A 27,610-nucleotide genomic window follows, 5' to 3' on the forward strand; every position below is an offset into this window, starting at 1 on the left:
GTAAACAGTGATCGATATATTTTTTCGAACAATATACAAATCATTTATACCGTACAATAATATAACATTACACGCGCACATAATATATTATACGACGCGGCGGCGGCGCTATTTTATTGACACGGTTTTGTTTGCCTCTGATAACGCGGTGTCGTGTCAGATAAGAGCGAACGGTTATAATATATTATTATTATTATTAATATATTTATTTTTTTTTTATGAACGTGAAAAATCGTCTGATCGCGCACGAAATCGTCGTACGCGTGCGTACAAATAACGCACGCGGCCTAATAGTCGGTATCCGTAACGCAAACACACGTATACTTAATAATTATTGGTTTTTTTTTCCTGTTGTTTCACTAATATACAATAAAATATCATATCACGTGCGTACGCGTCGAACACACCGTCGAAGCAGATATCTCTATTTATCTAATATTCTATATAGGACATAGGTACATGTCTATTATATATATATATATATATCATAACATAATAATATGCTAGTGGTGTGTACAAGCCGATCGATAAAAAGGCGTACAGATTTGTCAACAAGGCGAGGCCGCGCTCTTCTCTATATAATAATATATTAATATATTACCCGTACGACGGCGGTCATTGCGTCATAAAATAGAATAGTGCGTTTCGTCTGCCGCCACTGTCGACATAATAATATGTCAAAACAATTCACGAGACGCCGTGTCATATTGTCGTCGGTACCACAAGTCGAGGCACTCCGCAGTAGCGTAGCGTTCGGTCGTCGATATATTAATATATTATTATTTTGTACCAAAAACGCGGTTTCCGATGTTCCCACGAGTACACCTATTTACGTTTTCTGCGACGATCGGCCTGGTTTGGTTTTACCGTCGGTAGATCCACACTTATGGGTTTACGAGTGAACAACCGCACTGGTCATCCGTTCGAATCGAACATTACTAAACAAAAGTCATAACGTAGTGATTGGGGTTTAGTGTTTAGTTGAAATAAATAACTACATATTATATTATATATATCGTAACAATTATTTATTTATCTATATAATGATCAAGTAAATTTGTCATACATTTTGTCTCGTATTTCGAATAACATTATTCAACAAACATAATATGTTTTTCGATTTTAATTTTATGTACAACTTGAAAATTACAAAAATTACAATATGCAACCCGTCGGTGCGTATAATATAACGTTCTAACAATAAAAATATATAAACAAATAAAATACACGTAATGACTAGTCTTTTGTTTCTTTAAACTCTTATTTAAGTAATATAATAATAATAATAATAAATAAATAAATAAATAATAATATTTAATGATAATACAATTAGCCTAATTTTTTTAAAACTTTTTTTACAAATGGACATTTTATAAAATGTATTAGTTACTTCCGAATAATATTATTAATATACATATACATGCGTACGCTATACTATCTACTGTATTTCCGATCGATAAAATATCGTTAATAATAATAATATAATATAATTACTTATAAATACATAATTGTTTTATCAAAACGAGGGAAGGGGGACACAGTCGTAGCGCGGCGTGTGATCGCCAACATTCGAACGATACCGCGCTGACGAGGGACCGAAAAAATCTATTTTAACACTTTAATGCCACATAATATTATTATTACAATTATTATTCTTATTTTTTTATTATTATAATTGAGGTATATAATATGTACATCATATATATGTCGAGTATAATATAAATTTATATAGGACGATTTATCGAGTAAATCAATTATTTTTTTTTTGTTTTATTCTCATCGGATACCGTGAAAACGTAGGTCGAATTCACGTACTCGAATATTTTACACAACAATAATATTAAATTATGACATAACGGCGCGGCGGTCGGAAGTTATACGTTTTTTTAATTTTTTCGACGGGTATATAGTATATATATATATATATTGTATTATGCGCTGTACACATAATTATATATTTATACGTTAGGTACATATATTATTATCATTATTATTATTATTTTTATTACATAGGAAGACAATACTGGCCGTCGCGATGACCACACACTATAACATTATACCGCGGTCGTGGTCGCACAACTACCACCACGTTCTGGGCGTCTGGCCGTGCATCAGCGGATGCGAGTACGACGGCAACACCATCTGTTCGGCCTTGCCGCCGGCACCGGGCTGCTGGTTGGTGCACGGCTTGCCGTCCCGGACCAGCACGGGCACGGCGACCCGCCTGGGCGAGGACAGAGCGTTGGCCGCAGGCCGCCGCGTGATGGTCCACGTGCATGCCTTTCTCCTGTTGCGCCCGTTTCGTCTTGTACCTGTGATTCTGGAACCAGATTTTCACCTGAAACATGCAAAACACACGGAAACGTCAGTCCGGCCGTTGTACAAGTGTTATGTGTGAGAGACGAGCATAGAGCACGCGGTAAATCGGAAACCTTTTGCCGGGACTACCTACGCCGTATGTTAGCGACTATAATATTCGCGTGTACATACCGTGGTGATTCGAGTGCTGTGCCACGGGAGCGTCGTATTCGGGCACAGTGTACATAGGCACGGAACCAGATCGACATTGACTAAAGGGTGCCTAGTTTTGACTTCACTCGGGTATCAAGCCAACACTCGTATTTTTACACGCGGTTGTAGGTTATAATACTGGTTTGAGTTTAAGGATAGGGTGAAAAAGGTGGAGAATTGAAAAGTACCCCGTAAGATAGAAAAAACCTATAACTACGTCACTGATTGGACAGATTTTGAGAGAACGACCTAATCACGTACTTAGTATCTATCTGATAAAAATTTCAAAATTTGTAAACATGTATGCGCTAAAAATGTGGAGTACTTTATTACAAACGTTGTGAATTTTGTTTTGTGCCTAGGTACATACACTACAAGCATATAGTAGTGCGATAAAAGTAAACAGACAAATAGGCAAGTGCACGAGAGTCCATGCTCAACTATAACGCTTTTCCGTACGCTAACGAATTGTATATAAGTACTAAACGTATATACGCTTATTACGATATACTATGGAAAATGAAAAGCAAACCGACCTGCGTAGGAGTCAGCCGGATGATCGAGGCCAAGTGTTCGCGTTCGGGAGCCGACAGGTACCGCTGTTGCCGGAACCTGCGCTCCAGCTCGTACGTCTGGGCCTTGCTGAACAGGACGCGACGCTTGCGTTTTTTGTGCACCGCGCCGGCTCCGCCACCGCCGCCGCTGACGTCGGATGGGTGACCGCCAGCGCCGGACGAACCGGACCGGTCCTGTTCGCCGCCCCCGCCGCCCGATTCTTCCTCGAAATCGTCATCCATATCGTCGCCGTCCGCTTCGGACGGTTCATCCTTGGCGCCGGCGCCCGTTACGGAACCGGGCCCGCCACCCGCACTGACGTTCGCGTTCACGTTCGAAGTGTCGGCCGCCAATCCGCTGGGCGTGCTTGACGTGTCCGTCAGGTCTGTCACACCGGGAGACGTGCTGTCTGGGCTGGCTTGCTGGGCACCGTGATGGTTCATTCCGAATCCTAAAACACAAATAACGTGACCCCGTTCGTTAATGTCCGCTGTGCATTCGTCATAACCAAAACATATCAAAGCATATCAAAACCCAATTATACTGTATTACGTGGGCTGACGGTGAAATGGTTCAATGTAAAACATATCCGATTTTTCAGGAGAGCATAGGATTTAAGGGTTGTTGATGAATATTAATTTACAGCTTTGTAAAATTCTTAAAATAAATATTTTGTCCGATTATATGCGGGTATTTTAATTTTAAAATTAGAAATATGTATGGAACATATTTACTCTAGAGCATATTTTACGATTTCTATTAATCAGAAGAACAGCTTAATAAAATATTTTATACCTATTCATCATTAAATCATTCATCAATTATTACAAATGCGACCATATAAAATGTTTAATAAAATCAGATTGGTAAAATAAAGTCATAGCTGTAAAAATATAAAATGACAAAGAATAAAATGTATCTTTATATTATATTAATTTATTAAAAACAATAACTATAGGTAATAACGTATTTCACTCTTCGAAGAATACAATAAGGGTTCCATTTTTATCGGTCCAGTATCGAAAAAATGTCGATTGACATAATTATAATATGAATCTATTAAAAACTAAAATTTTAACTGTTTAAGAGATCCTAAATATTAAAAATTCGTTTTTAACTCTACTGTTCATTATGTGCTCGATCTGTAGAGATTATTAAACTGGTCTATGAAATGCAGTGTTTCTTCTATACTGAAATTTAGATTGTATATTTTTTTGATCATTTTTATATGACCAATTCGTTGGACCCTACCTATGTACAAGACATAATATATTTATCGGTTCAATAGGTACCGTTAATGAGGATATAATATCATATATAAACCTAAACGTAATTATACTGTGACGAGAAGAACACTCGTCACTACGTATAAATGTATTGTGTGTAGAAGACACTGCAGTAGATTACGGTCATCGGTCTTCACTATACCACGGTATCAGTTACGCGCCAACCCCCTTTACAGCCACCCCTGCAACAGCGTGTGCACTGTCATTGATACAACAAAAAAGTCGTTAAACACTAATCGTTTACACGCCAATCGCATTGTCACCGTGATTCCTGTCGCAGCGCATCTGCCTCGCCCGGCCGACTGGTCTCTAATATCATTCCGATGTACGCGTAATATTTTATTATTATTATACGATACAATCCCGTGTCGATCGTTTTTCTTAAGTTCCTCATCATCTCTTTCTCTGTATATTATTATATTGTAATTGTATATCATGTTATGTTGTATAGACGGCGTACGTGAACTGGTAGGGCGAAACAATTAATGTTCCTATATTATATATATATATATATATATATAATATCATATAATATGTGACGTGACGCGGCATGCACCTACCTACAACAATAATATATATATGAACAGCAGACGGGCCGCCAGCAACCATTTTGTCCGCTCTTTTGTTATACGATGTACGTACATATTATTATATAGGTACGTACACGAAACCGTCGTCAGATTATCCTTGTACCTATTGATGTTGTTTAGTTTATAAAAAAAACCCCCAGACCGTCCCCCATATATTATAAAAACGCGTATTGCGTGTACCTCCCTTCGCGGATATTTTATACATTATATTTTAATGTATATATATATATGTATTTTTTTCTTTTTGTGCGTCTAAGCCCCCGTGTAATTCGCACAATGGTCACCTTTGAACGGCCGTCGTGTCACGCCCTTTTGTCGCCAAACTCCACCCAGTTTGTACACACCGCATCGCGTACATGCGAGTCTTTCTCCCTCTCCCTCTCACTTACACACTCTCTCGGGCGCGCGCGCGCGCGTGAACGTAGTAAAATATATTATACATATTATTATTATAATATTATACACACCTATCCCACACCGATACGCGCATTGTAATAGTATAATGTTAGGTATGATGTATGATATTGTGTCGCAGATGTTCGACACGAGTTTTTAAAACGTCATACGAAACGTATTTCGGTGTGGCGGGCGCGCGCTCGCGCTCGCGACAGACTCGCGGGCGGCCGGACAATCCGTATACGGATCGCTACAGCTGATGGACATGTATTATAATGTATATAATTATACGGCTGCGAGTTAACCGCATTGTGCTCGGCGTAATATAATAATATATTATATATTAACAACAACAACAACAACAACAATGATAATAATAAATGTTATTTGTCGGAAACGTACAAAAGCCAACCATCACGTTATAATAGTTTTCTTCAAATCGCAGCTCGTCCGAGACGTTCGATGTACACCTACCACCAGCTACAGATACTGCCGCCTCGTACAATATCCGCGTTCTGACGTTTTATCGCTATAATGGGACGTAACGCGGTATGTCCATAGGCATTATGTATTTTGCCACAACTGTGTATCTCGCCGAAGACGCGCGACGCCGACGATTATCGTTATAATGTTATTATGCATTATTATTACACTATTGTATTATTGTGCGTTGCGAGACGCCCGTTCGTGTTGGAACACGCCGCGCGCCGCAGAATTGGAATATTATATTCGCCGGAGTCGCGATGATACGGTATCGCCGCAGCAGCTGTTCGCGGTGGAGCCTCCCCTCATTTCGGACGCTAACCGCAAATATCGGAGTACCTATCGGAAAAGAAGTCAAAGGTTCTCGGAATATCCGAATCATTGCTGCCGTCTCGTTTTCAAACAAACACTCGGCGAGTGCGTACGCAGAAACGGTTCCAGCCAATGGCGTAATCTGTGGGAAGGAGCATGCTGGTAGTTTGTCCCTGAAATTTTATGAGGGAAAAATACATTGTTTGGGCCTCCCTTCGTTTTAAGCTCCAATTCATAATCGACTATTACGACATATTTATTTTTCAAACATAACCACGCTTGAGCTTGAATATTATTTTTCTGCGTGTGTTTTATGTAATTTATTACTAAGTTGCCATTAAAATGAGTATATCATAATAGGTACACTTAAAGTTTTGCTGATTATGATATACGTAGGACCTATACTTTCTTCATATAGTATATATTTGTACAATTTACAATTAAAAAAGGACTGCAGTTTATTATATTGTTTACGTTTCGTGTAGATTTTTTTATCGATCAACTATTTGTGGACTATAAAGTTGTTACTTCTTCCCTTACTATAATTTTTGATACAATATATTTATTATTAACTATATTTTGCCTCCTCTTCCTAAAAAAATTTAAACCAAAATACGCCATTTATTCTAGCCGTTAAAATACCGTTGGTAACTATTATTACCCTTTTATACGTTATGTACTATAATCAATAATACTTTAAAGCATGAATTACTACACACTCGTATACTTCAATACTACGTATTAAAAACTTTTTATTAGAAATAACTATAAAAAGAGATTTTATTGTTTCTTTGTTAATTATTATCATTTACTAATTTTTGATTGATATATATATATTATGTATATTGTTTACGCATATTTTTAACATACATTTACAATATTACTGGAAGCACTGAGGAACTGAAAATGAAGTATCAATAATAACGTTTTTATTTGTTGATGCTTTAAAAATTAATAGTATTTTATCCACGTGATAATCAGTATGGCTGATCGATGTTCGACATTAATCCGGAAATCCATTAGGAAAGCAAAAATATTACTATATGGGACGATTTATCGGCACTCGGGTGTGCAGGCCATCTTGTTTTATATATTGCAGGAACCGACCTGCGTGTCATATAATTGCGCGGAAATTGTGTACCGCGTTACTCGTGATTTTGCTATTTTTTTAGACGCTTTATAGTTTACAGTGCATATTATTATACTGGTGCGCGCGATATTTTATTTTCTTCAAATTCCGGAAGAGGGAAGGGACAATTTCATCGAGAATGGCGGCCGTCTAGAGTTTTGCCCCGTAAAGAGCCAGCGAGCCGCGCTCGATAATAACGGTCGAAAACTAGAGAGCACTACAACCCACATGTACACAAAACCCTCCGTGTATATAATATAATAATATGTATGTGTGTGTACGTCCATATACACGTGTACACACACACACACACATACAGGTGTATACGTATATAATATACTTGGGTTTTTAATAAAAACCATTGTCGGCTGCGGCGCGCTAAACGGCAGGGAAAATCCGCTGTAAATCTGTTGCTCGCACCGGGAGGGAGCGTGTTTTAATCCACTTAGAGGCGAACGGGAGCTTTGGGTTCACGAGCCTCGCGTATATTATATATATATATATATAAATAAACATGTATACGTCCGGGGTGTGCACGATACGACAACGACGGGGGAGCCTTATGCATTTAATTTGTATACACCTCCCCGCGAGCGTCGCACTCGGTCGCCGACAAAGCCGCCGCCGCCGCCCTTTTCGCGAGCTCTCCATCGGGGCCCCGCTTCCGTATAACGGGTTTAAATTTTAACGTCCGTCCGACCGCCATTATTAGGACGCGACGTCGTGTACATGTAGGTACATATATATATATATATTTATGATACTACCTCTGCAGTACTCGGCTTGCTTAATATCGTATAATAATAATATAGTTTTATATAGACACATAGTAATGTATTATTGTTATTATTACATAAGCGTGTTGAGGATTGTCGAGTGTTCGTATTTTCTATCTTCGGCGCTCATCGATTTCTATATATATATATATATATATATATAGAGAGAGAGAGAGAGATTCGTGGAATATATAATATGCCTACACATATACACATATCACAGGCAGTGGCGTCAAAGCTTGCCAATGGTGTAAAAACCAAAATTACACTTTTTATAAAAAAAGAAAATAAATCAGTATTCTGAATGGCCCGATCTGTTTTATAGACACGGGTCCCCTCAATTCATATCTGCATTTCCCGAGTATTATACCTTATTATTGACGCCACTGCAAATCATATAAGTATATAAATATATAAAATTAAAATATTTTACGTGATATATATCGCGACGATATGGCTAAATAAGATAAATTACACTTTCCCCATCCGTAGGCCATACACGAAATATATTGCGCGCATAGTACACATGAAGAAAAATGTCTAATTCTACTTGAACATGGCACACCGTTACGTCATGGACGCGCAATTAAACACTATAATAAAATCAAAATTTTGGTCGTTGTATTTATACTCGTATTATGTATTATTATACCTAATCTATTATATCATGAACAATTTGCTAAATTATTACAGTGATGTGTAGAAATTTAATATCGTTCTTACCTCGGAGTTCGGTGAGCGACGTGGGCCAATGGTGTAACAGCTCGGTAGATGATTGCAGAACGCTAGGGAACTGGAAGCCGGTGCTTACGTTGTGCACGTCCGGAGCTGTCGGAAAAAAAAAACAATGATATAAAACGGTTTTCCTTAGTCGTGAATTTATACGAAACACGTATATAAGTCGAGATATATTTTATCCGATACGCGATCGGTGACATTATTATAAATATTAAATACTATTGCATTTATCTTTTTATATATTATTACCGTTGATATGGGAACTCAGAGGTGTGTTTGTGTTATCAGTGGAATTGACTTTGCCATCGTTCAAGTCCAATATGTCGCATATGTGGAAACCTGAAGGTCGTGTTTGGCTGCTCGGCATTTTTATACTGTCCAAAAGCCTGTAACATACAGAAAATAAAAATAAAAACCTGTTAAATAAACTTCGCCACTCATTATAGTTATGATAAAATATATCACTATTATTCAACAAATGGCTTTATTTAGTCATTGTAATGTACTCTTTTTAGGCGTGTGCCTATTATAGTGGGTACATTTTTATTCATGAAGGAGGTTCTACAAAACACAAACTATTTCTCAGGGGTACCGTGGTCGTAAAAGTTTGGGAACCGCTGACATAGGGTATCTAAATGGCTACTTAAAAGTCCCCGCTTATAAAGCGTGTTTTTGGACTTTAACGTCTTTCTTCTGTAAAGAATCCGTAATTCTGTAATAGAGCTTGGATTGTACGATTGGTCCGAGACGTCCGAGTAGCCACGAGGAGGGTGTTCAATATTAGCGATAAAGCGTGTAATATATACAGCCGATGTTTCGCGTAGCGTGTGGTATACCATAATGCGCATTGAATTTAACGACGTTTGTTCGTCCGCTACTAAAGCTGCAATGTATTATTCATTATAAATAGGACATGAGCACCGCACGCTCCACTCGACGTATAGGTATATAAGTGGCACCTATATAATATAATAACACTCTCCTTCGGCCCACGCGATGCCCAAAAACAATATAATATATAAATCGCGGTGGCGGTGAGTTTTATACAATCGAACAGCAAGTGATACATCAAACAGCACATAATAAATATACGTGTGTGTGCGTGAATGCGTGCGTAAGTACCCTTCTGTTCCGATGACACTGGGTAATTTCGGTCGTCGTCAAATCCTCGGGAATTCCAATCGAGCACGTTCTTCCTGTGCCCTCCCCTCCCAATCCTACTACCGACCGACCGTGAAGTGGAAGCGACACCTGTTGTGATTATATTATTCTTATATTATTTTATGCCGCCCTATACACCCACACACTCGAAACTGCGTGTACAAAGTATTATAATATTATTATATTTGTCCGTACAACGCCGCGAGACGGTACATGATGCGTATAATATATGATATCCGTGGCTCTCGCCAAAAGCGTCTCCGAAACATCGTCGTGAGAATAATATGCGAACATTGTTGATCGACGATTTTCCAAACTGTTTTCGCGAGGAAGTTCAACGATAAAATCAACGTTTTAGAGTGTTATTATGTAATAATAGATTCTATAATAATATGGACTATCGTCGTATTCTCGAGCACGAAATTTTGTGTACATTTAGAAATTATACATCATCTATTATGGTGTACTCGTGACTTTCGAAAAAGATAATATATAGATAGGTAGGTAAGTATTATATGTTTCGAAGCGGTTAAATGTATTAAATAACCATAAAATCTACCTAAGACCGAAATACATTTTTCCACGGTAGTAGACTTCCACTTTTATAAAATAATAAATACCATATTGGTACTAAGTTATAATATAATAACGTACTACAAACGGATCTTGGTGCAAAATATAATACAGAATAATTGACTTGGGCTTGGATCCTTGGTCCTTAGCTCCTGTTTTAATAAAAGACACGATATCGTCAGAGACGCTATAAGCTTCGTCCACTCTGAGTGCGTAAAACCGGGCTGCACTAAAATTAACATACACCGCGACGGCGGCGTCGTATTTACGACCGTACCTATAATATAATACCTGGAGAGCGGCGGTAATGTTGCCGAAATTTATTCAAAGTCACGTACCGGACTCGTTCGCGCGCGCGTTTGCCCCACGAATATAATGATATAACATCACCTTAGCGCGCGGATCGGCGGCACCAATAAAACGGTATAACATTTTAGGTATAGCCGGTACATATTATTATTATTATTATTATTATTACACAAACGGACCGCCGCACAGCCGTCGACACGTCGTCATATAACGACTATATATAATATATATTATTACTATTACTAAGCCGACTGCAACTGCCGATCGAGACCAACCGATATATATATTTATTTATATATATATATATATATAATGTACACGATGTTATATATTATATTATTATAATAAATGTATCACATATATTATTATTATTATGTTTGTGTGCGCGAGTGTGAGATGCACTAAAAGCTATTACTTTACGAGACCGCCATGCCCCGACCCTCCCGCTTCGTAATTTTGAATTGTCTGCTGAGCCATTGCATGCTATAAGTACGCGAGCACATTATTATGGTAACTAATGTGAAATCATCGCGCCATTACCGGTTTTTTTTTTTTATATTTTGGATCCAAGTTCGTTTTTAATACAAACTGATTTTTAACATTTTTCCTTTCCTCATCATAAATTTTAATTCAACTAAATTCATACATTATATATATTTTTTTTTTTATTAGGTACCTACGTATTATATTTTATTATTTTATGTACCTATAAATTATCTACTCGATACACACGTTGCCACTCGTTGTTTTAAAAAACACGCTGTTTTTTGCCAATAATCCATTGCAGATGACATAATAATAATACGTAATATTATATACGCACTTCATCTGATCGATGGGTAGTACAGCGTTTATATTATAGCCTATAGGACGGACGTACTTACCATACATCGATTTTGTAGTACTAATTCATACCGAAATATTTACACGTAACTACGATCTGTTATAATGACTGTAATTATTCTATATAATTAAATATTTTACCAATGATGGATTGTACCTCAAAATCATGCCATTCACATTATATACCAATATATCTAACCCAACCCTAATGCCGTCTGAAAATAATATGCATCATCGAATAAATGTGAATGGTCCATCGAAAAAATAAATGTCACACATTAATTCTTATGGGACATGAATGGATGTAGATAGGTATGATATAAAAATATTAGGTATAGTGAAATGTGTTTTTGGAGAAGATTGTGTACATAGTGCACAATTAGACACGTATAAAAGATAAATTATGATTTAAGTTAACGAAAGATATATTATGTATATTAGACTAGTTTTACGATTGACATGTGCATACAATAATTGTGAATCTCTTAGTAAAAAACATAGGTACATATTTTAAATTTTGAATAAATTATTTAATATAATTCTATTACATATAATAGGTACTTCTTTTTATATAACAATTTTTAAGAAATTATTTAAAATAAATTGATAATTTACCACAGAAAGAAAAAAAAGCCGTATACAATAATTTCATAGTATGATAATAATATTTGTCAGTCTTTTATTGTGTAGTTAAATGGTTTAAAATTAATTTTAAATCAAGTTTAACACCCAATTCAATCATTGTTTTCAAATATTAAATTACAATTATAATAATTCGAAGGATTTATTACTCTCGAGTTTAATTATTATTATTATAATGAATGGCCCACCAAATATAAATTTAATATTGTGAGGAATACGGGCCCTAGAATCAACCTTTCCAAGTGAAGATTTTTGGTATTTTTCGACAACTATTTACTACAAAATTACTATGCTATCTAAATTGTTTATTAATACTACAGAAAAGTTATGCGGTACCTATCTACTAAAATTATATTTTTATTATCGTGTATCGTGAGACTGTATACACTTGACCACATTAATACAATTCTTTAATCGTAGAATATATAAGTTTACAATTAACTACACTATTGTACTGTATATACACTGTATGCATTATATATTTTATATTTGTATATCTTATTATTTGTAGATATTAAATCAACGCGGCTTGTGTTTAGGAAGGGGAAAAACGATTTATTTCCAAATAATTTAGTCCACCCCCTTACAAACAAATTAAAAGCAAATAAAAAAGCAGTTGTTAACTTTAGTGATATCAAATTAGTTAAATATCAGTTTCCTGTAAAATCCCCTGCCCTACATATTTCATTGTTTCGACTTTAAATTGTAATAATTATATGTAAATAATTAATTTTCATAAAATATAGAGTAATATTAATAGTCAATTAACATCAATATTTCGATTTTTAAAAAACATTTGAAACAAATTATTCTTTGACAATTACAATATGATAAAACAAATATGATTTTTCAATTATCTAATTATTAGTTTTTTTTTAATACTCAAATATCTATATTAAAATGCGTTAATGTATTTATATATTCTAGTAATACATTCCGTGCGCCAGAAATCTAATAATAATTGTTTATGATTATAAGTACTATAAATTATAGGTATACCTAATAATAATAATAACTATGATAGACAATATTATAAAAACTGTTATTTTAATATTAAAAAGTTAAGTACAGTATTTCTCATAAAAATACATACAGATTAGTTTATACAATAAAATTTGTCAAGGCAATAATATTCAAAAATGATTAAGTTTAACATGTAAATCTCGTGTAGGTACGTTGAAAATTCCGAAAATGTCTTGAATAAATCACCAAAAAAAAAAAAATCACTCTAATATCATATTATTTACTATATGTTATTATATGTACTAAAATAAATATTACAGTTGAAATAAGTACTTTAGTACACGATCAAAGGCGGAATCATTGCAGTACCCAAAACATAACTTATACATATATTTATAATACAATTAATACATATACGCGCACAAGTACGTTAAAACTTGCGGAGTTTAACGAGTATTTGATAGCATTTTATGTATAACAATGTTCATTGAACAACTCAACGATTTAAATGTGAACATCACTATGGTACACATAATGTATTATTATACAAACTATATAAACGTATCGGTGTGTGTATAATAATACAACTATACCAAAACCCAGTAATATGTTTGTTCTGCAGGATTTTCGCACAACACTACCCCACGTCCACGCGATGTCAAATACATATTATTGCTATAATGTCATCGTGATTTTACATCGTGACATTTACGTCATCGGCACACACACACACACACACACACACACATAAATCTCGTACGACCATATAAACTTATAATTATAATATATACTGACCCCGGGAAAGCGGACCTGAGGGCTGCCGGATTGCACCAGGCGGCGGGCAGCAGCGAGCACCAGGGCGGCATGATGGCCGGGCACCACGCGAGAAGCGACGGCGGTATCCTCGGGTGGTGGTGATGGTGGTGGTGCATGAGAACCTCTTCCGCGGGTTTCGGGCTTTCGCTGTCGGACATGGCGAGCGCGATCGCGTGCAAATGTTATGCGCGGGTCGCACTTGCGGTATACTAATAATCGTATAATATATACGAAAAATATTAAAACGATATTATTACGTTGTCGAGAGACCGGGGCGAAGTCGCACGTGCCCGGCAGTCGCGGGCGGAAACGGTCTCGCGGTTTAGACAATAATATTGTTAAAAAAAAATTAGTTCTCAACACCGTGAGCGATGATACTTATCGCACACATAAAATAGTTTTAAAGACGATATTGTGACACACACTCGCGTAAATCTATCGAGTTTTCGGGTGTTTGCGTACTACACAGTAACAGCTAGTGATAATAATAATAATAATAATAATAATAATAATAATAGTTATAATAAACGCGCATACACGACGGTCGCGGACGAGAGCTGTCGAGAATCGGAGAGAAACGCGGTCTTCGGATCGGACACTCGAGACGCGATGAGGGTCGTCGGTGCAGTGGTCGTCGACGAGCAACCCACTTGAACGAGAGACGACTGCGGCTGCTTCTGGTGCTGCCGTTGCCGTAGCCGCGACCCCGTCGGCGGAGCGGTGTTGGCCGGGAGGGCGCGAAAAACTCGGCGAATGGGGAGTGGCCCGGGGCGGCGATTGGACGGCAGGCGTGGCTGCGGTGGAAGGGGGTAGAAAGTGACGGCGGCGCGCGCGCGCGCCCCTAAAAACCGTTGTCCGTCGACGGCGACCGGCCGCGTCGGATACATCATCGCATTATTATTATTATTATTATTATTATTGTTATTAGTATCGTCATCATCTGTTTGTGTGTGCGTGTGTGTGTGTGTGTAGATCGATTCCAGCGGCGGCTCGCTGCCGTGTATCGTAGACGATATAGTGTCGGGTAATTATAATTGTAATATGCAATATCATAATATCTGTATTACGATAATATAATAGTTATAGCACTGCTGCCGATGATGCATTATTGTGTACACGTTAATATACTATTTTCGGATATCCGATCGATCTAATGACGATCCATGAATATTTTTATTTATATTTTAATGTTTAATAATTTTTTACACAATATATGCCTATTAGCGGCGAATAGCGATTGTTAGTGAAACGATGTATTTATGTAAACGGGTTTTTTTTTCAAAATGTTATGTTTAATATTATGTTTATTCATAAATCTCTTGTTATTAATAACGATATACAGGTACAGATAATCACGCAACTATGGTACTAATAACAATTTTTGTTTATTTTTAATTTACATATTCACGCGTTATATTATATCTGTATGTTATTATTTATAAGTAGGTACACTACAGGATTCAGTATATTACTTTAGACCAGACATTGGCACTGAGGATGCCTTATTCAGTACGGCTCAATTCATTTTTAATGATTTACATAGCAGTAAAAAGGTAATTGCTGTATTCTTGGACTTAAAAAAAACATTTGATACTGTGAATCACAAAATCTTACTACAGATATTGCCAAATTTTGGTTTTAATAATCTCAGTTTAAAATGGTTTGAAGTTATCTAAAAAATCGAAAACAAATGGTTATAATAAATAATATAATAGGACAAGAAGTTGTCGTTGAATATGGAGTCCCTCAGGGAAGTGTATTAGGTCCGATTCTATTTTTATTATACATAAATTTGGTTAGTGATTTATGTCGTGATGGATAAGTTGTTTTATATGCAGATGATACATGCCTACTCTTTTCCGACAAGTCATGGGATGGGGTTCATAAAAAAGTGACTGTTGGATTAAACAAAGCTTATCAATGCCTATGCGACAGAAATTTAACACTTAATGAACAAAAAAACCATGTTTACGACGTTCTCGATTTATAAACATTTTCCAAATCTTAACCCTATAACAATTCATAGATGTGTCGATGGTAGCAGTTGTAGTAACGTAAGTAAATGTATAGTAATAAAAGAAGTAAATAGTAACCGATATTTAAATATCGTATTTGATAAAAACTTACGATGGGATCTTCACATTCAAAACCTAGTTGGGAAGTTACGCTCAATAACTTATAAATCCCATAAATTAAAAGATTTAGTGCCCAAGCAAACAATGCGGGTTATTTAATTTGCTCTATATCAATCAATATTCCAATACGGAATGTTAGTATGGGGGGGATTGGGCGATACTGTTTTAAACAAATTGCAAATAAATCAAAATAACATAATAAGAATTTGCTTAAATAAGTACTCCCTGCAAGGTTCTACAAATCAAAATTATAAGGAGTTGGGAGTTTTACCGACTAGATTTCCCTATAAAAAAATTGCTATTTTGTTCACTTTTAAAAGGTTCAGCCAAGATAAAGATTACAAATTGTTGGATTGTAAAAGAGAAAATATAAAGTACAATATACCTGTTAGATATTCTTATAAATCTTTTGTAAATTATCTAGGGCCTGTTTATTTTAACTGTATGCCATGCCAATATAAAAAAAATATTCACTGTTCCAAATTTAATATTAAAAAAATTGTATATTATTGGTTATTTTCTCAATTAATCTAAGACCTTCATGATATGTATGGTTATATTTAATATGTAAAATTATCTCATTTTAAAAATTTTTTTATTGTTAATATTATTTTAATTTCTAATGTAATCATCATTTTAGTATGCTAATTATATAATATAAATTATGTTTTTAATTATTAATATTACTCTCTATCTCTAACACAAGCTAATTGCTTAAAAGAGATAGATAATTATGTAAAATATCTGAAATTATTTGTATTCTATGTAATTTATAATGATTAAATAATAATAATAAAAAAAATAGGTAATATGATTTTATTTTAATAATAATAAAACAATATTGATTTATCACTTTATTTTGTTTTAAAAACCGATTCAACTGGTGTAGGTAGTAGGTACCTACTTGGTTATTCAAAAACTATTGAATAATTATGTGTTATGACTATAACATATTAGTATTATATAAAAAAAAAAACTATATTCTACGTCCGCTTAAGATCTTCTATTTTATAAAAAATATCTGTTTTTTCTAAAACCAAAAACCTATGTAATTTTTTCCTGTGTGAAACGGTTTTTAACAATCACGTGTGGGAACCCCTTAAACGAAGTCGTATACATTTATGAAATACAATTTATTGTAGTCTACCAATGCGCTTAATGTATTATTAAGACCTTAAATATGTGGTTTAATCTATGCTTGCTTAAACTATTATACATATAAAATGTTAATTCGTGTATACAGTAGATAATACCACACTGTAATACTGTTTATATGCTGGATATAGATAATGTTTATTATGCTTTAAGCTCGTCAAAAATAATATATCGCAACAAATGTAAATAATATTGTTTAAAAGCCAATTTAAAGACAGAGAATTATTATTATTATATACATTAATCGATTTTATACAGCGCATGATTAGTGAGTAATAATGCGTAGGTATGTACATTTTCAAACCATATACTTGTATAATATTATTTTATACTTTGTACAGTTATTGATTTAACACATAATATATATGATTATAAACCTTATTATATAAACTTGTATAATAAATATTAATTATTAGCCGAAAACTGTTCGCCACAAATTGTATTTAAATTATTTCGCGGAACAACATGATTTAACTCGAAGGTAGTATTGATTTAGTTCACTAATATTTTCAACTCGTTAAGTTAATATAGAAATATAATTACCTAATATTTCTATATTTATAAATAGCTCCGCAATAAGCGAACATTAAAAAAATGTAACTTAACTTTAACTTTAGACTTTGTTTATACCTGTAATATGTTTATTACTCTTGTAATATAAAATTTATTATATAATATTAAACAGCAATACATGTGTGTGTTTTTACAAGTGGTTGTTTTACCGTATAATAATAATATGAAGAGTGGGCTAATAATATTATATAAAAGAATTAAGAATAGGTATAACTATTTCTCTAGAGTCTCTCCAAAATTAAATGGTAGCGATGAGTGTCTAACATTGATTTGTTCCGGTGAATTCCGAACACGATGGACGTCAACAGCCCCTCGAACCCGTTCGCATGTGCTCGCAGACAAGTATATTATAAAAAAAAAATATGCATACCTATTACATGCATTGTATTGCGTGTGCGTGTCGTGTCGAGAGACCCATAAAAATATAATAATAATAATAGTAACGAAAAATTCCGTTCGAGGACTCCATTACTTTGTCAATAAGCCTTTTTTAAAAATAAAAAAATACAATATTATGATATACTTATACATGTTATTTTGTACTGTAAAGTGCATAGTTACTATTATAATTTGTATCATAGTGATTGAAAACGTATAACGCTCGTGATACGATCAAAATTCAACATCAAATAGAAAAATAGATCGAAAACAGCTTAATGTAATGTACAATGCTTTTTCGGTAAAGGCTTGTTAGAACCAACTAACCACGTTTTAATGATCGGCTTATACTTCACTATTCTGTACACAAAGTGATCTTGACGTGGTTCGATCGTTCTCTTGGTTAGATTTGGTAATTTAAAACAAAATGTTATTGTTTTTTGTAAATTGAAGTACCCTATTATTATAAGCACTTTGCGACATTAGACGTAAGTAGGTACACACTACACACTACGCACATTGGTATATACAATATACATAATATAGTTCACTATTTTTTTTTTTTTTGATTATACGCTATATGGTGATCTATTATTCTAGTCAAATAACAATTATAACAATAAGGCAATAGAGATTGGTTAATACATATTTTAAATTTTAGCATAATATTATGGCGATGGTTCTGTTTAGTCGTCAATAAATTCTTAACGAAAACCAACGCAATGAATAATAATTCGTGAATATTTTGTGGCAATTGACCTCCCTGAAAGTTGTATAATCATATTATACTGTTGAGCTGTGCGTATTACGACGCTTAATATTATCGTGTTATCTGGTAATTATAAATGATAGCGCATTCAGCTGCTGTGGCAACGTAATGTGTGAAAGGATCAAGAAAATCACCGAAATTATTGCGTTCCCATTATCTGACCGTTTGAACAATTTCACGATAGCTATCGTTTATGCCTTTCTTCCATTTCTTGTGTACACCGATTAATACACGACCTACATTATAGTAGGTATACACAGTAAAATCCCGTTTCAACGAACTCCAGGGGACCGAATTTTTTTTCGTTATAACGAAAATTCGATTAAGCTCTTTATAAGCCCTGCTCTTCGGCAGGAGACTTCTATGGCTTTCGTTATAACGGGATTTTTCGTTGCAACAGGAATTTACTGTATTATATTTGGTCGTCAAAAGGTACAGTACTGTGAAATATTTGTAATCTCTCTTTTTTGATTTTACTCGATGACCAGTAGCATTGTGACTATAACATCTATACTGGTCGTACAATATCGTCGAACGTAACCTTACTGACTTTCAAAGTATTTCTATTTGTAGAGGACTCGGCCGAGTTCAACACAGCTCATTCAATGCATAAAAAAAACACAATTTGTTTCCCATTATTTGTAATCGCCTGTTGAATTTTTGTGCTTGCAGTGAACCATAAAATATTTTTATCTATCGTCCGCGTCTAATACGAGATATCAATAACTCGCAGTGATTACACCTATGCGTATTATAGGTGATACGGCGATTATAACAGCGCGAGCAATAGCGGCACTGTGCCGTAGGTATAATACCGCAGTGTCAATACACGGGTTATACCGCCGCTGCATACTCCTAAGGCGCATAATGCATTACACATAATATTTTAATTACACTGCGTATCTATTCTGTCGGTCAAAATGTATCCATAAAGTTTATTACCCCGCATCGTTATGCACGTGTCGCGTTCGAGCCGGAGCCGTAATCCGCCATCGACGCGTGGTAAACGGCGCGCGCGACCGTTACGCGTGTTTTTTTTAGATTTATTCCTTTGATATATATTATAATATTCAATCGCCACTCATTATAATATTGTATTACACCTATTATTAGCATTTTCGTTTTGGAGTCTGATGTGCAACACAATACACTTAAATACTGCACACGCACACGTACACATTATTCACCCCGCCGGGAAATAGGTACGATATATTGTGTCGCGTGGGCGCGGGCGTCGTACAATATAACACTTAAATCGAGTGCGAATATAAAACTTTATGTGTTACGTGTGTATATAAATATAATATTATATGGACGGGGATTAATAACACTAAAAATTAGCGCGGGAAACACAATAAAACAGAACAAATACACACGACGCCGGTCGTCGTTGTTAAATATATTATATTAAAACGGTATGGGTTCGATATGATATATATATAATTGTACAAAGTCCCGATACAATGTAATGCATACAATACCACCGACCGAATACGATGGGGCGCGTTAATATGTTATTTTTCTGCTGCTGTTGGCGATATCGTGCGTATACTGTTAACTGCACAACACACAACGTGTACATCCTTCAGCTACACGTCCTTTGCACACAACAGATCTGGCGATCGGTAAATATACAGTAATGTACTGATATGGTAATATCATATGATATACTAAGTGATTATTTTATCGAAGCACGTCCATTATTTCAAAAACTTTTAATTTTTTTAAATTATTATTTATTTACATTTATTTAAGTCGTTACTAAACTATATTTGTTGTCGTAATAGCATCTTAAGTTTTTTTTTATTATTCGTGTAGCGATAAAACAGAATATATTTTGGAGTATTCAATGTACTATAGGAAATGCATTTCGTGCGAATACTTTTTTTAATATAACTATTAACTATATATTATAAGTATTTAAAGACAAAATGAGCGGAGGAAACGGAATAGGACTGGACCGCAAAATGTTGTAGAACTTAAACAAATTAACTCGTTGAAAATTTGAATTTATTCATGGAAATTTATTCTACTTCACGATGTATAAAATTAAAAATGCATGTTTTCATGCAAAACAGTAAAAAATGATAAAAAAAAATTATAAAGATAAAATTTATTTTTGCAAAAATATTTTTTTGCAACGGCTTAAAATGATGTAAAAAAATAACTGTACCACCTATATATTAATATGTAAATACTCAAATACCTAATACCTAATACTTTTGTTTTTAGACCACGTGTACTAGTATAGTATATTATAATGATGAAATACGTGAATCAAAAATATAGTTGTATATATAATATAGACACACGCAATATGCAAGAATGTAAGCATCGAAAGTTCTGAGTTTTTAAATAATACCGTATATAATATTATCAAGACGTAGAAATGGATTTGTAAAAAATCGTAATCATGATAATTAATTTGTGTTTTTTTATTTCTAGAGTATTTAATACTTATATAATATCAAATCGTTTCACGCTATATACAATTTTGGACTTAATATATTGTAGGTATAAATCGAACGCGGATGTTATAACTTAGGAAGTGGTGATTTTTCATACATCTCTCAGTTCTTTCGAGAACTTTGCTAATATAAAGATAAATGTAATGAGCTACAGGGCCTAAAATTAAGATATTTTGCCACTACACACCTAATTCTACACATCAAAATATTTTAAAATAATAAACACAGATCTAGTGCACAATGCACATGCCACATATAACTTCTTTGCATATGTATTTTTGATATTTATTAATAATTAGTTATACTAAATACAATCTAAGACAATTTTCTATAAAAGTTATTGATATCTATATGACTAAAACTTTTAAAATTAAAAACAAAATAGCTTGAGTTGATACACTTATGCATAAAAATGTATTTATTTAATACAATTTGAATAATTTGAATTTGAATTTCGATTTTGAAATTTATTGATTTTTTAATAATGATGCTATTTGCCAGAAACATTTTTTTAAATCTTTCAAAAGGTTTTCAAACATGTTAATTGATGAAACTTAATTAAAAATACCAAAAATTGAACTAAAAAAGGAAAATATGACCTTAAAAGGCTAAAAAAATTACTTAAAAAATTAAAAACGTAAAAAAATGGAAAATAAAAGTTTCGTAAATGGATTTATTGTTACATAATTCAAATTATATACTAACTAAGCTACGTTTCACAATAACCATAAAAAAAAAAATGCACTTTCCTAAAAATTCACAACCCTATTTATTAGCTATCCGGTATTGGCAGTTTTAATCATTTTTATATACCTATATCATGAACATTATTCTCTAATGTTCATGACCTACATGGGCTATATCTATATCACAGATTATATTCATATTTCATAATATTTTTGATAATATAGTCAACATTGTGACCGCGACAGTTATACAACAGTTCTGCTAACGTAAATCGGTACCACAACATCCCGCGTCATGAGGTAAAATGTCGTTCGGGCAGACGGTGTTAACGTAGAAGCCAAGTAGAAACAAACAGCACTAACGCAACACAAACGAATGAAAAAAAAAAATTGAGAATTTCCATTGTGGTGGTGTTATGGAAATGGACCAATTTTAAATGAATACAAGCTAATTGGAAATTTTCAATAATCAATATTAAAAATAATTAATCAAATAAAAATGTACAAAAGCCAAAAAACTTACTGCACACTTTTAAATTTGCTGCTGCATATTCAATATTGGCTACTCTATATATAGTGTGTGCTACTGCACACAATTTTGGGCCCTAATGAGCTACAACGGTGGTTTAAAATTGAGGGCATCGCCTAATTATCTACAACTCGTGTATTGCTGTAACGTTGTTTTTTGCTTTGATTTAATCGTTTTTAAAAACCCGTAAAAAAAACCACCCAAGCTTATTGATTTATAATATGCAATACAAAAATACAAATGTTAATATATACTCACACGACTGTATAACTATATCGCTGTTATATTATACCTCACGCGTGCGGTGGGCGACAAAAAGGCTTTTTAAATGCATCGCCTGTTCAACAGCAATATTGTACAAGTATGTGTGTGTGTGTGGCAGTAGAGCACTAATGGACGAGCGATATGGTTTTTATTATATTATTATTTTTGTTTTAATATACCGACAAATTGCGTTCGTTCCGAGCAATTAGACTGCTCCCTTCGTGACCCGACTGAAGCTCATCTGCCCTTAATTACATAACACCCCCACCACCCACTTTCACATGTATATGTATATATATACTTTATTACCTATACTTTATAGCCCGTCACTTTTTTTTATTTTTTTTTTATCGTATATAGGTACGCGTGTGCACGACACTCCATACTACATAGCTGATTCAGGTATAAGTAATTCCGGTAATATGAATGTTGTTGTTTTTGTTGTTGTTGTTATGTTTTTCGTTAATATGACTGCTGGCCTAACCCCGTCCGGAGCAGGTGAAAATGTTGTATATTTTTTCATTAATTTATTTAGAAGAGCGCACGTGAACGCAAATAAATAGAGTAATTGGTTATTATACGACATACACATAGAATATTGCAGTAAATAGATACAAGATACCTGTATTGTATGTAATATAATACAATAAATTGTTTTCTTATAAAATAGGAAGGTGACAAGAATAATACGGTGTATATATTGCGTGGTGAATCGTTTTGGTTCTACTTAAACGAGTATAGTTCATGATAATATATCAATAATACATCGATGTATAAAAATTATATTGATTAAGTAAAAGTAAATTATGTTTTTCATTTGAATGTAGGTATGTAGAAATGGTAGAATAGAACGGATGATTGGAAAATCAAATGTATTGTTCGTGTTATTTCGAGTAAAATACAATACATTTGAATGAATCAAAACAATAAATAAAAATTCTCTACAAAAACAAATAAGTAAATAATGATAATATGAAACAATTTATAATTAATTAATTAATAATAAGAAACTCGAAATTCGAAATTCGAAATAATATGATAATATTGTTTGGTAGTAAAATATGTAAATATGTTATATTATATAAGATACATAAATAATTAATACTTCTATAAGAATTTTTTTTTTTACTACAACGGTTTTAATTAATTAATTTTAAAATTTAGATCAAAGTTAGAACTCATAAAAAGAATGTTAAAACAATAACATGGTTGAAGAAAGTTAAAAATTGTAGCGTGACTATGTTTTTTTAACTCTTTGTTGATAGTAAATACTTTTTTAAATCCACTCAGTATTATACTTATTTTATAATTGCAGGATCCTACATAAAATAGTGCTGTACTTATTTGCGCCTAAAATAAATGGGTCAATGGGTTTTTATTTTTTACATCGAGTTATATAATATTAAAGGATTTTGCAGGACATAATAATATTATTATACACACTATTCAGTACTTCAGTAGATATTTTCATATGCCGATGTAAATACTGACCAACTTAGATTTTCAGCGATATAATAAATAATAATTACGAGTATATAATATTACGTTCATGCTTACAATGGCGTACTTTAAGACAATATGAAATCGATCGTACAAATATCGCTCATCTATTTGTCTGCAACCTGAAAAACGGACAGCAGTCCGTTCGAATTTGACGTTATTACCTACCTATATACTATAATAATATATCCACGCAGGTACATAATAGTATATGTTATATCAAAGTAATATAACGGCAAAGTACTTGTATCGTTAATGGTTTCGGGACATTAAGCGGTTGGCGTATTTGGCGCGTTAATCATGAAAATCTTTGCACGTTTCTGACGATCGGTTAAAAAAAGAAAAAGGAAAAGAAAACCAGCAGTGCCAGGCACGTGGTTGTGCACGTCTAATCATCGGCCGCAGCTGACGGTTTCTCTCACGCCCTCCTTTGGCCTTTCCGTCGGTAGGTACACTTACATTATATGTATATAAAGACCTGCGTGTATATAGTAATAATACATTCACGGAGCTCGATGTACCCCATTGGTATATATATATATATATATGTGTGTGTGTGTGTGTGTGTGTGTGTATGCATAAAATATATAGTCATAATATTATCATGTAATTTTTTTTTTTTTAAGTCGTTTCGTGTGCTTTCGGTACGAAATGTGTGCCCACGTTTAAGTATATATTATACGGTCGGCCCAGTGGAGGGTATAACGAATAACAATAACAACAAACGCAAACTTCGAGGGGCCCAACCACTCGGCGCAATAAACATTATAACGAACGCGAACTTCAGCTATCTGTGTGTGTCTGTGTGTGTGTGTGTGTGTGTATAGGCGGCGTATAACGACTTTAACAAGTTTTCGGTTTCCAGTGTCTCTTGTCATGATATCATCCAAAGTCCTCGCTCCCCTCTACATATACCTTACCGCCCACCAATCTTGGTATTGTGCGATCGGTATATTATATAATAAATACTCGCATGCCACGGGGTATGACAATTGACAACATAATATTATTGTCGTACATATAATATATATTCGGTATCTGAGTGCACATAATAGACTCTCGACTACCGAACACGATAGCATTTTGAACGACCGTAAATTCGTCGAGAGCTTTCCTATTTCGATTATATTAGAATATAGAATATAATATATTATGTGACATTAAATCCTGCCCGATAACGGGCAGAAAGTCGTACAGCTCGTTCTTACGACTGAATGTCGGTAAGGGGTACACCGCACGCGCCGATGTCATTTCGATTCACGCATAGCGTTACGAGTGCACTTTAGCCAAACGCCACGAACGAAACCGTTCGCTCGACGAATAACTGCAACACGTCACGGTATATGTATACCGTATACGTGGTAACGAATCGTTGTGTTTAAGTTAGATATTTTACATTAAAAGAGGAGTACCACGATAGCATATCACAGTTAACCGAAGACAATTTTAAATAGTTTTATAGTTTATAATAATAATAATATATAATATTATATTAATTATGTGTACTTGTATCTAATTCAATAACTATTATTTAACTATACGAAACATGATTTTCAGTCGAGTAGCACAATATTCACTAACCCAATGTGGAACGACGTGAACAATAACATCGATATAATTAATATTACAATATTATTGTGTGGTATTGTAAGGATGTAGGGATGAACAAATAGATCCTATTTCCGCGAAGTTCGGTATCTATAAGGGTGCGAGTTGTGAGGTGAGCATATCGCCAGAATAAGTTGAACGATAAGGCGAGGTATACCGATACTAATCTGTGTGTATGCGTTTGAAAGCCGTGTAGCCCGTGATACAATTTTGTACTGGGTCTTCTGCACAAGACCGAAAACGATAAATTAGGTTATTATAATGTGTACAGTTTTACACAAACTGCCCACTAAAAAACTACAGAATGACTGTTAAAATTATACAATTATCATGCAACACACACCCCTACCAGAGCCAAACTCAGAAAATATAGGCCCGGATGAGCAATATAACTTTAGGAGCCTTTAATACTTGTTAAATGCAATAATCATTAAAATAACATATAATTATTGCATTAGTGAACAACATTTTTATTTAAAGAACATAAATAAGTTTTTATAATTGTATAATATTTAAATATAATTATTAACTATTTATAGATATAGTTATAATAATATCAGCATAAATGAAAAAAATAATTAATGTTTACTGATGTACCTACATCATGTAAATGTCTAACGAAACCAATGATATACAATTTCACAGCGCCCACTTTAATATTTAATCATCAACATGGGCCCGGTACTGCACCCCCCTCCCCCTATGTTGGACTCTGACATACACATACACATACACACACACATACATATGTATAATAAAGACTACGTAAGTTCGTGGCGCTCGACGGAGCTCGCTGCTTACCTGTCGTATCTCAGGTCGTCGTCGTACGGGTAATCCGGTGGAAGTATCTGCCAACAGCTGGTCTCGTAGGCTCCGACCGTTTGAGTTCCGCCACCGCCTCCGCCTACAGATTCCTGCGGGCCGAAAGGGACCAGGGCACCGGCCGAATCGGTGGGTTCGATGTGGTGGTGGTGGTGGTGTTGTAGTTGTTGTTGCTGTAGAATTATGTGATCTTCGTGATGCTGTTGGTCCTGCTGCTGTTGCTGTTGCTGCTGCAGGTGATGGTGATGGTGGTGTTGATGGTTATTATGTTGTTGTTGTTGTTGCTGCTGCTGCTGTTGATCGTTCATGATCGGCATAAACGTGGTCCCGTGATGGTCCTGGTGATGGTGGTGGTGCTGCTGTAAGACCATCGGGTCGGCTCCGGTCAATACGTCGTGCTCGTGGTGCGCGTGGTACATGTCGGCGGTTCGGGATTAGTGGCGTGTGGCGATCGAACCGTTGTCGTGTTTGCGGTTATCGGCCGGTCGGGTGGTGTCCGTCTCTATTCCTGTGTTTACCGATCTATAAATCGATCGATTTATGTCGAACACACTACGCGCGTTTGTCGCTGTGCGGCCGAACGACGCACTGAACGACCGATTGGAAACGCCACGCCGACGACGACGGCCGCGAAGGCGGT

General features: G+C 34.6%; 1 protein-coding gene across 1 annotated transcript; it reads right to left on the reverse strand.

Annotated features, from left to right (window-relative positions):
• Positions 1-1,040: 1,040 nt before the first annotated feature.
• On the reverse strand, positions 1,041-27,610 carry LOC113560409 (homeobox protein vnd-like). The gene is given in 6 exon segments (XM_026966267.1): positions 1,041-2,250; positions 2,252-2,338; positions 3,048-3,517; positions 8,762-8,866; positions 9,026-9,162; positions 26,950-27,610. Coding segments are annotated over 6 exon segments (1,410 nt in total). The 5' UTR covers positions 27,390-27,610; the 3' UTR covers positions 1,041-2,079.

Source organism: Rhopalosiphum maidis, chromosome 1 (assembly GCF_003676215.2).
Source record: "Rhopalosiphum maidis isolate BTI-1 chromosome 1, ASM367621v3, whole genome shotgun sequence".
Lineage (NCBI taxonomy): Eukaryota > Metazoa > Arthropoda > Insecta > Hemiptera > Aphididae > Rhopalosiphum > Rhopalosiphum maidis.